Genomic DNA, 15139 nt, shown 5'->3' on the forward strand with positions numbered 1-15139 from the left:
ATTGCTGGTTTATCTACTACCTCTATTTTCTTAATTCTCACTCATCTCCTTAAGCCCCTGCAATATTTTTGCATCCTTACCACTTAGCTAAAACTGCACTACCAAAGATCACCTTCCAGCATGCAACAAACTGAGGATTCTCAGAGGGAAGTGGGGGGGTGGGCAAACAACTATATGCATGTAAGCATAATCTATGGACACAGATAATAGTGTGCTGAAAGCTTGGGGAGGGTGTTAGAGGAGGGGGTCAATGGCAGGGGGGAAGGGGAACATCTGTAATACTTTCAACAATAAAGATGCATTTTTAAAAATAATAATAAAGAAAAAATTCTTTTTAAAATAAAATAATTAAAGGGGGGGGGAGATCACCTTCTGTGACTTCACAGCAACATTTCACAGTGATCATAACCTTTTTTAAAAATAAACTTCCTTGACATCACAGCTTTGAGCAGTGTCCCTCTGTGGGAAATGTCTCAGTCTAAGAATTTTGCACCAATCCCCACATTCTTGATCCAGCTGTTTATAGTTATCACCAACAAGCCTTTAGGCCAAAGGCAGCTAGCTGAAGCTGAGAAAGAATGCTGCTTCAGTATAAAGATTTTTTAATGCCATTCCTCTATCCTTGTCTTTTTACCAGACTGTTCTTGGCGCCTCTACATTATAAATATCTTGCATAGGTGCCTGCTGACTCCTTACATCTGCTTTACCCTGCTCCATCAGTGCCCACAGCTTGATAGTTGAATTGACTTTGCTAGTAAACAATACATAGTGTTGTATGCTCTGAGATTTGTGAAGTCTTTTTCTTGTTCATTTACCCATTCCTTCCCAGATCCTCAAGGTATTTTTTTTTGATCTGGACTCTTATCTTGTCCCTTTCACCTACTATCTATCATAAAGTGGTATGACAACCCTATCACAACTATGTGTTCAATAAATGGGTAATGAGTGTTGGCTAGAATATTTGACCTTCTTTATGTCTCCTACCCTTGTTCTTGTTTTTCCAGGACTTGGAAGACTCAAGGTTAAAATTGCACTACTCTGTTCTCTCAACACCACTGGTTCTTAAAATTTGGTACACATGAGAATTTTTTTCAAATTACAGATACACCCAGGTTTCAACCTAAACCTAATAAGTCAAAACCACCATGGTGGGGCCTAGGCATCTGTAATGTAACAGACTCCACAGGTGAACCTTATTTATACCAACATTTAAGACCCATTGCTCTTTATTTTCTTCCTCAGAAAATTCAACTACATCTGGGGCTTCAATAATCACCTCCATGTGAATACCTACCAAATCTACAGGGAGGCTGACTTTTCTCATATCGCCAACCTTATTGTTTCCTCAAATGCAACAAGTCTAAAATACAATTTATGTCATTCCCCTGTTTTGGCTTTCCTATTTCTTTTCATTGTTCCATAATTCTTCACAATAATAAAAACAGTAGCCTATAAATCCTGATGACTTTTTTCATCACATAACATAATCCAGTCACACTGAATTTGTTTTAAGGAGTCAAAGTATCTTCCAACAACATCTTTTTGGAATAAAACTCTTTTAAATCAGAGGCTTCCTACATGACATCCTGTTTTCCACCATTATCTTAAAAGTACTATATACATAATAAGCACCCAAATATCTCTTTAAGAAGTGCTACATGCACAGAGTCAGCACACTTGGGAGAAGTCCTAGGGCTGCAGCCCCCACTTCATTTACCAAATCCCTAGTACTTGACAAGCAGTGAAACAGTTAGAGCAATGTTCCTTGATATGCAGAATGGTGGGAGTTTAGAATTAATGCATTTTAATCTAACACAGTTCACCTGTGTAATAAGTTTCTAACTATTCCTTCCCCATAACTACAGGAACTAAGGCTTCTAGGAGCAATGATATCAACATTTATGAGTTAAAAAGATAGAACTGGTCTTTAAAAACATCTTAATAGAGGAATGGACTACTGAGTAAGTATCTTATCGACTTTATTAACCATTACTTTATACCTATACTAAAGTTGTGCACAGTTTGGTTTATATTTATAAAGATAAATACTTGGTAATAAATTTTGTTACATACAGATAAAATTTATTTATCTTTACAAAGCAAACCAGTCCAGACATTTTCCTATTAGACTACTGCCTCAATGTATCCTTTATAATTGGGCAAAATAATTTCCAAAATTACATTGTCACTATCCTTGTTGGAAATCAGTAACTGTGAGCACACTAAACCATGCTTATTTTGCTTAAGCACTAGAACTTTGCCAGTGAACCACATTTAATGCATCCAAGCAGATGAGCTTGGTTTAGGGTTTTTGTTTTGTTGTTGTTTGCTCTTAGGTAGAAAAAAACTTCTTTAATTTTTCTCAGTCCAATGTTCATCAACCAACCTCATGAGGAAACTAATCATTACAGATATTTTAAATCCAAATCCCTCATATAGCAGCATTTTTTTCCTATATTTTCAATGGAGAGAGAAAACTACTATTTCGTGGTCCTTCAGAACCCAGATCATCTCTTCTCCAAAGAAAATAATCCATGTCTTTTAATGTTCCCTCAAGTTCTCATTTTCCAACCCTTTAATCATCTTTGTTGTTTACCACCAGCCTATTTCTTGCAGTGATGCTTTTAAACTTTTATTAATATGGAGCTAATTTCGGGAAAATCATAAAACTGAGGGAGGCTCTTTGCTTGAGAAACCACTGTTTATGGGTTGTTTTGCTTAGTCTTATTTTAACAAATTTCCATCTAAGAATTGGTCAAAATATTATTTCAATTGCTGGAACATAACATGATTTATAATAAGACTACTCCTCAAGAGTCATAAAATATATACGTACATTTAGCTTTCTGCTCTTTACTTATAACCAAACCGACTCTCTTGGTAACTGCCCAGTTCCACAGGTTTACTGCCATTTCTTCAACCTAGACAAGAGAAACATTTTCTTAGCCAGTTAAAATACTGTCCATCTCCAATGATATTTTCTTCCTTGTATATTTTATGCTTCTGTACTATTGTGGGTCACTTACGGGCCCTCCTTAATCTAGTCATATTCTACCTTTCATCCCCAAAACTTACCCACTGTTACAATAACTATCTTACTGTCTCATAAACACAAATTGTCCATTTTTTTTTTCTATGCACCTTTATTCATACTGTTGGCTTCACCTGATATACCTCCTCCCATTCCCTTTACATAGCTCAAATCTACTTCACTCACACCAGGAACATCCATGACACTTTCAGCAATCACTACAGCCTACATTGATCTCTCTCTTCCTTGAATTCCTATATTGAGTTTCACATAATTGAGAAATTAATTATGCTATTGTGTATCATTTATTCTTTATTTTAGTTGTTATTCTTATTTCCAAACTAGGCTCCTTGATATCAAAGATCATGTCTTATAAAACTTATAGAGCACTTATAGTACCTGTCAAAGTCCTAAATAAAGAATATTTACTCAAATAATAAAATTTGTTTCACTGTTTTGTTGTAGAGAGTAGAGGGCAAAGTTTCTAGCAGCTTCTTCTAGGGTTTATCTTTCTATCAGGTGCAAAAATAAATCAATTTCATAGTGTCTCAGGGATTAAATGAAGACACCAAAAAATGTTAATTTGCTCTAGCCAATTTGGCTCAGTGGATAGAACATTGGCCCGTGGATGGAAGGGTCCCAGGTTCAATTCCAGTCAAGGGCACATACCTCAGTTGTAGGCTCGATTCCCAGCCCTGGTCAGGGTGTGTGCAGGAGGCAAGCAATCAGTGTGTCTCTCTCACATTTATGTTTCTCTCTCTGTCTCTCCCCTTCCCTTCCACTCTCTCTAAAAATCAATGGAAAAATATCCTCTGGTGAGGATTTATAAAAAAAACTGGGGACAGGCTGGTTTCTGGCAAGGACCGCTGAAGAAAATAATTGGTCCTAATAAACATATTGGTAGATAGTAATACTAACTGGATGAGCAAAAAACAAACAAACAAACAAAAAACACACCTATTTTATGTACATTGAAGGTGCACAATTGTATTTTAATTTTATTTTCTCTAGTATCACTTTTCTTACCTACATTTCCACATTTTTCTGATAAGGTAGATTACTTATTTAGCACTGCTGTCATTTAACTAACTATTCTGGGGCTAATTCTCATTCTCATCTCCATCTCTCTCACATAGTAAACCCATGCCACGGCTGACCTAATGATGACTTTCACATAAAGTATCATTTGATTTGTTCCATCAAAAACACATGGAGTTAATATTTGACTCCAAATTTGCCAGAGGAAGAAATGGCATTTAGGGGGGAAAGTAAACATCTAGAGTAAAACAGCTTAAAGAAACTACCACTTTTGGTATTTTTGAAAGCAATTTGACAATATGTTTTTAAAAAGCCAAAAAAGTCATATTGCTTTTCTGAGATTCTAGCATATAGATGTAATCTAAATGTTGAGGGGATAACTTTTACACTTAATAGTGTTCCCCATATTATTATTTACAATAGTGAAAATTAGGCGCAATATAATTATCCAATAATAAAGAAATACATAGATGGATTATGATAAATCCACTACAAGGAATATTACTTAGCCACTTAAAATAGTGATCATGCAACCTGGAAGAAATGGATAAATTCATAGAAACATACAATCTTCCAAGGCTGAATCAGGAAAAAAGAGAAATACAAACAGACCAATAACTGCTAATGAGATAGGATCAATAATCACAATCTTCCAACAAACAAAAACCCTGAAACAGATGGCTTAACAGGCAATTTTTAGCAAACATTCAAATACTAATTAATACCCATTCCTCCGAAACTATTCCAAAAAATTAAAGAGGGGGTATGCTCCCAAACTCATCTCAGAAAGCTAGAATTACCCTAATATCAAAACCAGACAAAGACACTACAAAAAATTATAGGCCAATATCCCTGATGAACATAGATCAGCCGTGGGCAAACTACGGCCCACGGGCCGGATCCAGCCCGTTTGAAATAAATAAAACTAAAAAAAAAAAAAAAAGACCGTACCCTTTTATGTAATGATGTTTACTTTGAATTTATATTAGTTCACACAAACACTCCATCCATGCTTTTGTTCCAGCCCTCCGCTCCAGTTTAAGAACCCATTGTGGCCCTCGAGTCAAAAAGTTTGCCCAAACCTGACATAGATGCAGAATTCCTCAACAAAATATTAGCAAACTGAATTCAGCAATACATTAAGATCATAAACCATAATCAAGAAAATTTATAGCTGGAGTGCAAGGCTGATTCAATATCCACAAATCAATTAAAAGGATATACTACATAAATAAAATTAAGAATAAAAATCATATAATCATTACAATAGATGTAGAAAGAGCATTTGACATAATCCAGCATCCATTTATGATTTTTTAAGAACTCTCAGCAAAGTGGGAATAGAGAAAACAAACATACCTCAACATAATAAAAGCCATATATGACAAACCTACAACTAACATCATATTCAATGGTGAACAGCCAAAAACTTTTTCTTTAATATCAGGAATAAGACAAGTATGTCCACTTTCACCATTTTTATTCAACATAGTAACAGAAGTACTAGCCACAGAAATGAGACAAGAAAAATAAATAAACGCCAACCAAACTGGAAAGGGAGAAATACAATTGTCACTATTTGCAGATGACATCATACAAGAGAGAACCCTAAAGAATTCCACCAAAAAAACCACTAGAACTAATAAATTCAGTGAAGTAGCAAAATAAAAAATATTCAGAAATAGGCTGCATTTTTATACAGCAATAACAAACTATCAGAAATAGAGATTAAAAACACTCCCACTTACAATTCCATCAAAAGGAATAACATGCCCAGGAAGAAATTTAACCAAGGAGAGAAAGATCTGTACTCAGAAAACTATTAAGACTCTGAAGAAAGAAACTGAAGGACATACCAAAAAATGGAAGGTTATACAGTACTCATAGATAGGAAAAATTAACATAGTTTAAGTGTCCACATTATCCAAAGCAATCTACAGATTCAAATACAATGCCTATCAAGATAACAATGGCATTTTTCACAGAACTAGAAAAAATAATCCTAAAATTGCTAAGGAACCACAAAAAAAAAACCTTGAACAGCCAAAGCAATCTTCAGAAAGAAAAAGTGGGAGGTATCAAACTGCCTGATATCAAACTAAACTACAAGGCTAGAGTAATCAAAACAGCATGGTACTAGAATAAAAACTGACACATCCTATCTAATAAAAGAGAAACATGGTAATTAGCGTACGTCCGCTACCCTTCCCATTGGCTAATCAGGGCGATATGCAAATTAACTGTCAGCCAAGATGGGAGCCGACAGCCAGGCAGCTTGAAACTAACATGAGGCTTGCTTGCTTCAGTGAAGGAGGAAACCAACGTTCCTCACCTGCCTTGCCGGCCGCTGAGCTTGCAGTTTGAAACATAGTTATAAATATAGAAGCCAAACAAAACCCCAGAAACCTGCTTTCAGCGAGCCGGGATCTCAGAGCTGGAGTTGATACAGTGTTTCGATTATAGAACACAAACAAACCAGATACCTGCTTTCAGCAGCCTAGGCCTCAGAGCTGGAGTCAGAGCTAAAGTTGGCCCAGAATAAAAAAGAAAAAGAAAAAAAGGAGCAGTTGGAAGCTTCAGTCACCCGCCAGCCTGAAAACAGCCCTCAGCCCCTCACCCAGACTGGCCACGCACACCAGTGGGGACCCCCACCCTGAAGTGTGTGTGACCAGCTGCAAACAGCCATCATCCCCTCACCCAGGCTGGCCAGGCACCCCAGTGGGGACCCCCACCCTGATCCAGGACACCCTTCAGGGCAAACCAGCCGGCCCCCACCCATGCACCAGGCCTCTATCCTATATAGTAAAAGGGTAATATGCCTCCCAGCACCAGGATCAGCGGAGCTGGGAGGCCTCCTGGCACTGGGATCACCAAGACAGGGGCCAGCGACCAAACCCCCTGATCGCCCTGCGGCTCTGTGTGTGACAGGGGGCGGGGCCACAACCTCCCTATCTGCCTTGCTCTGTTAATGACAGGGGGCGGTGCCCCAACCCCCCAATTGGCCCTACCCTGAGCGTGACTGAGGGTGGCATCACAACCTCCCAATCCGCCCTGCTCTGTGCATGACAGGGGGCAGTGCCCCAACTCCCCAGCTCCCCAATCGGCCCTGCTCTGAGCCTGACCAGGGGCTGCACCTAGGGATTGGGCCTGCCCTCTGCCACCCGGGAGCAGGCCTAAGTCAGCAGGTCGTTATCTCCCGAGGGGTCCCAGACTGTGAGAGGGCACAGGCTGGGCTGAGGGACCCCTGTGGGCCTCTAGTCCTAATAATAAAAGAGAAACATGCAAATTAACCATCCCTCCACTATGCTCAAGCCACACCCACCAGCCAAGCCCACCAGCCAATCAGGAGCAAGTATGCAAATTAACCCACCTAAGATGGCAGCAGCCATGGAGCTGGAGCAAGCAGGAGGCTTGGGTTGCCCCCAGCGATGGAGGAAGCCAAGCTTCCCGCCTGCCTGGCTGGGCCTCGGCTCTGCTCACGGCTACAAAATTTCAATTATAGAAGATAAATAAATCCAAGAAAAAAGGCAGAGGCTGGGAGCTTGGGTCGCCGGGGGGTGTGGCCAGGCTGAAATGGCCCTCAGCCCCTCACCAAGGCTGGCCAAGCACCACAGTGGGGACCCCCACCCTGAACGGGGTGTGGACAGCCTCAAAACAGCCCTCAGCCCCTCACACAGGCTGGCCACACCCTCATGGGGTGAAGGTCCCCATGGGTCTTGACCAGCCTGCAAACAGCCAGAAGCCCCTCAGCCAGGCTGGCCAGGCACCCTAACGGGGACTTCAACCCTGGGTGTGGCCAGCCTGAAAACAGCCCTCAGCCACTCACCCAGGCTGGCTAGGCACCCCAGCGGGACACCCACCCTGATCCAGAACACCCTTCAGGGCAAACCAGCCAGACCCTACCCATGCACCAGGCCTCTATCCTATATAAAAAAAAGGGTAATATGCAAACTGAACCTAACAGCAGAATGACTGGAAATGACTGGTCACTCTGACACACACTGACCACCAGGGGCAGACGCTCAATGCAGGAGATGCATTGGCAAATATGTTCTCCCATGCAGTGGGCTTTCTTGTTGTTTTGTTGATGGTTTCTTTTGCTGTGCACAAGCTCTTTATTTTGATGTAGTCCCATTTGTTTATTTTCTCCTCAGTTTCCATTGCCCTAGGAGCTGTATCAGTAAGGATAATTCTATGAGAAATGTCTGCTATTTTGCTGCCTTATGGCTTCTTCTAAGATTTTTATGGTTTCCCGTCTTATATTTCTGGGTCCTCTATTCTGTTCAATTGGTCTGTATGTCTGTTCTTGTGCCAGTACCAGGCAGTTTTGAGAACCATGGATTTGTAATTTAGCTTGATACCTGGTATTGTGATCCCTCCAACTTTGTTCTTCTTTCTCAAGGTTGCTGCAGCTATTCGGGACTTTTTTTTTTTATTTTTTATTCCAGATGAATTTTTGGAGAGTTTTTCCTAGGTCTTTGAAGTATGCCTTTGGTATTTTAATGGGGATTGCATTGAATTTATAATTTGCTTTGGGTAGCATGGACATTTTAATGATGTTGATTCTACCAATCCATGAATATGGTGTACTCTTCCATTTGTTGATAACTTCCTCTATCTCTTTATTCAGCATCCTATAATTTCCTGAGTACAGGTCCTTTGTCTCCTTGGTTAACTTTATTCCTAGGTATCTTAATTTCTTTGTTGTAATTGTAAATGTGATTTTCTTTTTAGTTTCTCTTTCTGTGAGTTCATTATTGGTGTATAAAAAAGCCATAGATTTCTGGGTATTAATTTTGTATCCTGCTGCATTGTCAAATTCATTTATTAATTCGAGTTTATTTTTCATGGAGTCTTTAAGGTTTTCTATGTGTAATATCATGTCATCTGCGAATAATGACAATTTTACTTCTTTTCTAATTTGGATGCCTTTGATTTCTTCGTCTTTTCTGATGGCCACGGCTAGTATTTCCAGTGCTATGTCAAACAAGACTGGTGAGTGAGCATCCTGGTCTTGTTCCTGTTCTTAGGGGAGATGGTTTTAGTTTTTGCCTTTTGAGTATGATGTTGGCTGTAGGTTTGTCATATATGGCTTTTATTATGTTGAGGTATGATCCCTCTAGTACCACCTTGCTGAGAGTTTTTATCAAGAAAGAGTGTTGGATTTTGTCAAATGCTTTTTCTGCATCAATTGATATGATTGTATGGTTTTTATGTCTCAGTTTGTTTATTTGGTGTATCACATTTATTGATTTGCAGATATTGTACCATCCTTGCATCCCCAGGATAAATCCCACTTGGTCATGGTGTGTGATCTTTCTAATGTAATGCTAGATCTGACTTGCTAGAATTTTGTTGAGAATTTTAGCATGTACGTTCATGAGGGATATTGGCTTGTAACTCTCTTTCTCTGTATTGACTTTATCTGGTTTTGGGATTAGGGTAATGCTGGCTTGTAAAAAGACCTTGGAAGTGTTCCTCTTGAATTTTTTGGAATAGTCTGAGGGAGATAGGTTTTAGTTCTTCTTTGAATGTTTCATAACACTCCCCTGTGAAGCCTTCTGGTTCAGGACTTTTGTTTGTTGGAAGTTTTTTGGTGACTGCTTCAATTTCCTCCATAGTTATTGGCCTGTTCACATATTTTTATTCTTCCTGATTTAGTTTTGGAAGGTTGTATTTTTCTAGGAATATGTCCATTTCTTCTAGGTTGACCAGTTTGTTATAATAGAGTTGCATATGTGTGTGTGTGTGTATATATATATATATAACTCTTCATATTTCTGTCGGGTCTGTTATTTCGCCTCTTTCATTTCTGATTTTGTGTATATGGGTCCTCTCTCTTTGCTTCTTGGTGAGACTGGCTACAGGTTCATCAATTTTGTTTACCCTTTCAAAGAACAAGCTCTTAGTTTCATTGAATTTTTTGTATTTTTTTATTTTTTATTTTTTTGGTCTCTATGTCATTTATTTCCACTCTGATCTTTATTATTTCCTTCCTTCTGGTCACTCTGGGCTTTTCTTGTTGCTCTCTTTTTAGTTCTTCAAGTTGCACAGTTCGATGATGTATTATAAGGTGTTTTTTTGGATGTAGGCCTGTAATGCTATGAACTTCCCTGTCAGGACTGCTTTTACTGTGTCCCATAGATTTTGGATTGTTGTTTTTTCATTGTCATTTGTTCCCAGGATCCTTTTTTATTTCTTCTTTTATCTCTATGGTAACTCAATCATTGTTTAATAGTATGCTAGTCAGCCTCCAAGTGTTTGAATTTTTCAGATTGATTTTATTGTAGTTTACTTCTAATATTATGACACTGTGATCTGAGACGATGCTTGATATGATTTCATTCTTTTTAAATTTGGAGAGCGTTTGCCTGTGTCCCAATCTGTGGTTTATCTTTGAAAATGTTCCATGTGCACTTGAGAAGAATGTATATTCTGTAGCTTTGGGGTGGAATGTTCTGAAGATGTTGATTAAGTCCATATGATCTAGTGAGTTGTTTAGGATTGCTGTTTCTTTTCTGATTTTATGTCTAGAGGATTTATCCAGTGATGTTAATGGGGTATTAAAGTCCCCTACTATGGTTGAATTGCTGTCAATCCCTCCACTGATATCTTCCAAAAGTTTTGTAAAATATATTTTATTCATTTTTTACAGAGAGGAAGGGAGAGGGATAGAGAGTTAGAAACATCAATGAGAGAGAAACATCAATCAGCTGCCTCCTGCACACCCCCTACTGGGGATGTGCCTGCAACCAAGGTACATGCCCCTGACTGGAATTAAAATTGGGATCCTTAAGTCTGCAGTCTGATGCTCTATCCACTGAGCCAAACAGGTCAGGGCCCAAAAGCTTTTTTATGTATTAGGGTGCTCCTGCATTAGATGCATATATGTTTACCAGAGTTATATCCTCTTATTTTATTGATTCCTTTAGAATTATGAAGTGGACTTCTTTGTCTCTTGTCACGGCCTTCTGTTCGAGGTCTGTTTTGTCAAATATAAGTATTGTCACCCCAGCTTTCTTTTCATTTCCATTTGCCTGAAAGATATTTTTCCATCCCTTCACTTTTAGTTTGTGTGAGTCCCTTGTTCTGAGGTAGGTCTCTTGTAGACAGTGTATACTAGTATATGGTTTATGTTTTCTTATCTATTCAGCCATCCAATGTCTTTTGATTGGAGCATTTACTCCATTTACGTTTATTGTTATTGATATGTATTTGTTTGTAGCCATTTATATTCTTCATGCCTATGTTTCTTCTTCCCTTTCTATTTCTTCTTTTAACAACAGCCCCTTTAGCATTTCTTGCATTGTTGACTTGGTAGTGATAAACTTCTGTAGCCTTTTTTTGTCTTGCGAAGGTCCTGGTTTCCCCTTCAACTTTGATTGATAGCCTTGCTGTATAGAGTATTCTTGGATTCAGTCCCTTGTTTTGTATCACTTTCTATATTTCGTTCCATTCCCTTCTGGCCTGATGGGTTTCTGTTGAGAAATCATTTGATAATCTGATGGGAGAGGTTTTGTAGGTAACTCCCTGTCTCTCTCTTGCAGCCTTTAAGATTTTCTCTTTGTAGTTAACGCTAGCCATTGTAATTACGATGTGTTTTTTGTGGGTCTTTTTGGGTTCATTTTGCTTGGGATTCTCTGCTTGTGTGACTTTTTTCTTCCCCATATCAGGGAAGTTTTCTGTCATTATTTCTTCAAATAGATTCTCTAGTCCTTGCTGCTCTTCTTGTCCTTCTGGTACCCCTATTATACATATGCTACTTTGTTTCATGTTGTCCCAAAGCTCCCTTAGGCTCTCCTTCTGCTTTCTAATTTTTTTTCTCCAATTGCTGCTCAGATTAGGCTTGTTTCTCTATCTTACTCACTAATTCGGTTTTCCACTTCTCCTAGTCTACTGTTGAAACCTTCCATTATGTTTTTTATTATAGCTGTATCACTTTTGATTTTCTCCTGATTCTTGCATAGGTTGTTGATTTTCTCATCGATCCAGTTTATGAACTGTATGACCAGTACGCTGAATTCTTTTTTTTTTTTTGACAGATTGCATGGCACCATTTCATTTAGTTCCTTTCTTGGAGATTTCTCCTTTTCTTTCCTTTGGAGATTGTTTCATTGTCTCCCCATTTTTGCTATCACCGGAAGGTCAAAGTACTAAGTTGCGGGGGCCTGAGCCAAATGCAGTGGGAGTGTCACCAAACCCGATTATCACCCAGGCTGGCCAGGCACCCCAGTGGGGACCCCCACCCTGAAGGGGGTGTGGCCAGCCTGAAAACGGCCCTCAACCCCTCACCCCGGCAGGCCAGGCACCCCAGCAGGACCCCCACCTTTATCCAGAACACCCTTCAGGGCAAACCAGCCGGCCCCCTACCGTGCGCCAGGCTTCTATCCTATATAATAAAAGGGTAATATGCAAATTGACCCTAACAGCTGAAAGAATGGGAATGTCTGGTCACTATGACACACACTGACCATCAGGGGGAATACGCTCAATGCAGGAGCTTCCCCCTGGTAGCCAGTACGCTCCCACAGGGGGAGCTCTGCTCAGCTACAAGCCAGGCTGATGGCTGCTAGCACAGCGGTACTGCTCCTGCCTCTTCAGCAGCAATAAGGATGTTCAACTGCAGCTTATGCCTGCTCCCTGCTGGCAAGTGGACATCCCACAAGGGCTCCCTGGCTGCCAGAGGGATGTCTGACTGCCAGCATATGCCAGATTGCCTGGGTAGCGGGCCTAAGCCAGCAGGTGAACATCCCCTGAGGGGTCCCAGACTGGGAGAGGTCACAGGCCATGCTGAGGGACCCCCACGAGTGCATAAATCTTTTTTTTATCTAATAGATAAATAAAACAGAATAGAGAGCCCAGAAATAAATTAAAGCCTATATGGTCAACTGATTTATGACAAAGGAGGCAAGAACATAAATAGGGTAAAGATAGTCTCTTACATAAGTAGTGCTGGGAAAACTAGTCAGACACATGCAAAAGAATGACACTGGATTACTATTTTACACCATATACAAAAATAAACTGAAAATAAATTAAATGGGAGGATGGGTATAAAGGGAGGAAAAGGGAGAGCTATCTGTAATACTATCAAAATTAAAAAGCTTATTTAAAAAATTAATTGGTTAATTAAAAATTTAAATGTATGGGGGGAAAATGGCGGAGGTATAAGCGGACGTGTCCTGTGCCTTGTCCTGGAGCAGATAAGGGTGAGCAGCTGAAACGGGTAACATTCAGCCCGAATAGGCAGAGGATTTTCAGCTGAGAGACTGTCTGCAGCTAGGAAAGACCGAGAACCCCCCAGGAGAAAAAAAGGACGGTTGGAGACTGCGGCTGAAGCCTCTCTTGGTGCGCCAGCTAAGCAGCGGAGACTGCGCCATCTTGGGTCGTCGTTGCTGGCATCCAGAGACCAGCTACTAACCTGGAAACAAGGGATCTCAAGCCGCGTGACTGCCTGAACTCAGACGAGCACTGCTTCTTCTCACGGAAAGGTTGGACATCCCCTAAAGGTGCGGTTTGCAGTTCGGGTTGGAGGGAGGACCCAGCTCGCGCGAGCGCTGGGCGGAATCTGCGCCCCACAGAGTCCGCAGCCTTTGGGACCAGCGTGACCCGTGAGTGGGGAAGGGGCCCCACAGGGCTGCTGGCAGAAGGGAACGCGAAAAATGAGCCCATAGCTGGACTGGATGTAAAGGAGCAGCCTTGGACTTTGCCAATCTGCTGGCTGCTTGGTGCCAGGGGCGAGTGGGCGCGCGGAGACTGCGCGCGGAGACTGTGCGCAGACCTGGAAGGTGGAGGCTTGCGAATTCGCACAACTATCAGGCTCTTGTTACAGTCCCCCTTAGATCCGTGCATTTGATTATTAAACCCAGTGCATGGGATTCCCCAGTTGGGGTCATTCGCAGAGCCTGTAGGGGAAAGCTCTTTTTGGGGAGCCTGGGAACAGCGGACAGTGGCAAGGAACCAGCTCTGGGCAGTGGTCTTTCCCGAATCAGTTCCAAATACCATAGAGGAAAAAAAAAAACAACAAACAAAACCCTACTGATAGAGAGGACTTAGAGCCTTGGAGGTAAATCCAGACACACTGCCACCCAGAGGCAGAGCCACGAACTGTCTCTTTTGCGATCACAAATAAAGGCAGTCTGGTAAAAAAAAATACAACCTGCCTTAAAGTCAGGTCTGTGGTTTACTGCACGGAGGGACAGTGTATCGCAGGGAAGGTCAACACTCCCCTGAATGCCTGGCAGGACTGAGGCGTGCCAAAAAGAAGAGTGGAAGATTTGAAGCACCTTCACTTCCGAATGTTTTTATATATATTTTTTTTTTAATTCTTTTTTCACCATTTCATTAAGAACATATTTTATTTTTTTATTTTTTATTTTTTATTTTTTTCATCACCTGATTTTACCTTTTTAATTACTACATTTTTTTAACCAGTATTATTGCTATCCTTTTACCATTTTTTCAAGTGTCATTTTATTTTTTAATATTTTTTTTATTTTTCTTTATTTTATTTTGGGATTAGTGTTCTACACTCTATTTTCATCGTTCCTTTAGCATCATTTCTCTCTATCTCACATTTACCCTTAAGCCAAAACTCTCTTCCTCACTTTTCCCCTTTTGTTGTCCTGTTTCTCTTACCCTATTCTTGCTTTGGATTTTACCTATTCCTTCTTTCTACCCACTGTCTAAATTTCACCCTACTTATATATCTAATTTCCAATCCCTCGCTCTCCCCATACAAATAGCCTCTTCCCCACCTCTATTTCATTCTCTTACTTTTTTCTTTTTTTTTTTTTTGCCTTTTTGTTTTTTTCTTCTCTCCCTTTTCCCAATCTCATTTCAGCACTCCTTTTTGTTTTTTATTTTTCTCTTCAATCTTTTTCTCTTTTTTCTTCTTTATCCCCTAATTCTCTTTGCTCAGGGGGTCACCTTTATTTGGGGTTATTAATATCGTGAATGCATTTAGTTTGTTGCCTTGTACGTTGTGCCTTGTTGTGTTGTATTTTGTGCCTTTGAATCAGCGCAGCAGAGAGAGAACTACATAACCAAACACCTTGAGAAGAGAAATCA

General features: G+C 40.2%; 1 protein-coding gene across 1 annotated transcript in view; it reads right to left on the reverse strand.

Moving 5' to 3' along the window:
• TEX11 (testis expressed 11) overlaps positions 1-15139 on the reverse strand; it is a gene marked incomplete at both ends in the record, with an annotated part of 435711 nt that overhangs the window by 370667 nt on the left and 49905 nt on the right. The window contains one exon of the mRNA XM_081081640.1: positions 2837-2921. Coding sequence (XP_080937766.1) covers positions 2837-2921 — 85 coding nt within the window. The remainder of the gene's footprint in view (positions 1-2836; positions 2922-15139) is intronic.

Source organism: Myotis nattereri (assembly GCF_964212035.1).
Source record: "Myotis nattereri genome assembly, chromosome: X".
Lineage (NCBI taxonomy): Eukaryota > Metazoa > Chordata > Mammalia > Chiroptera > Vespertilionidae > Myotis > Myotis nattereri.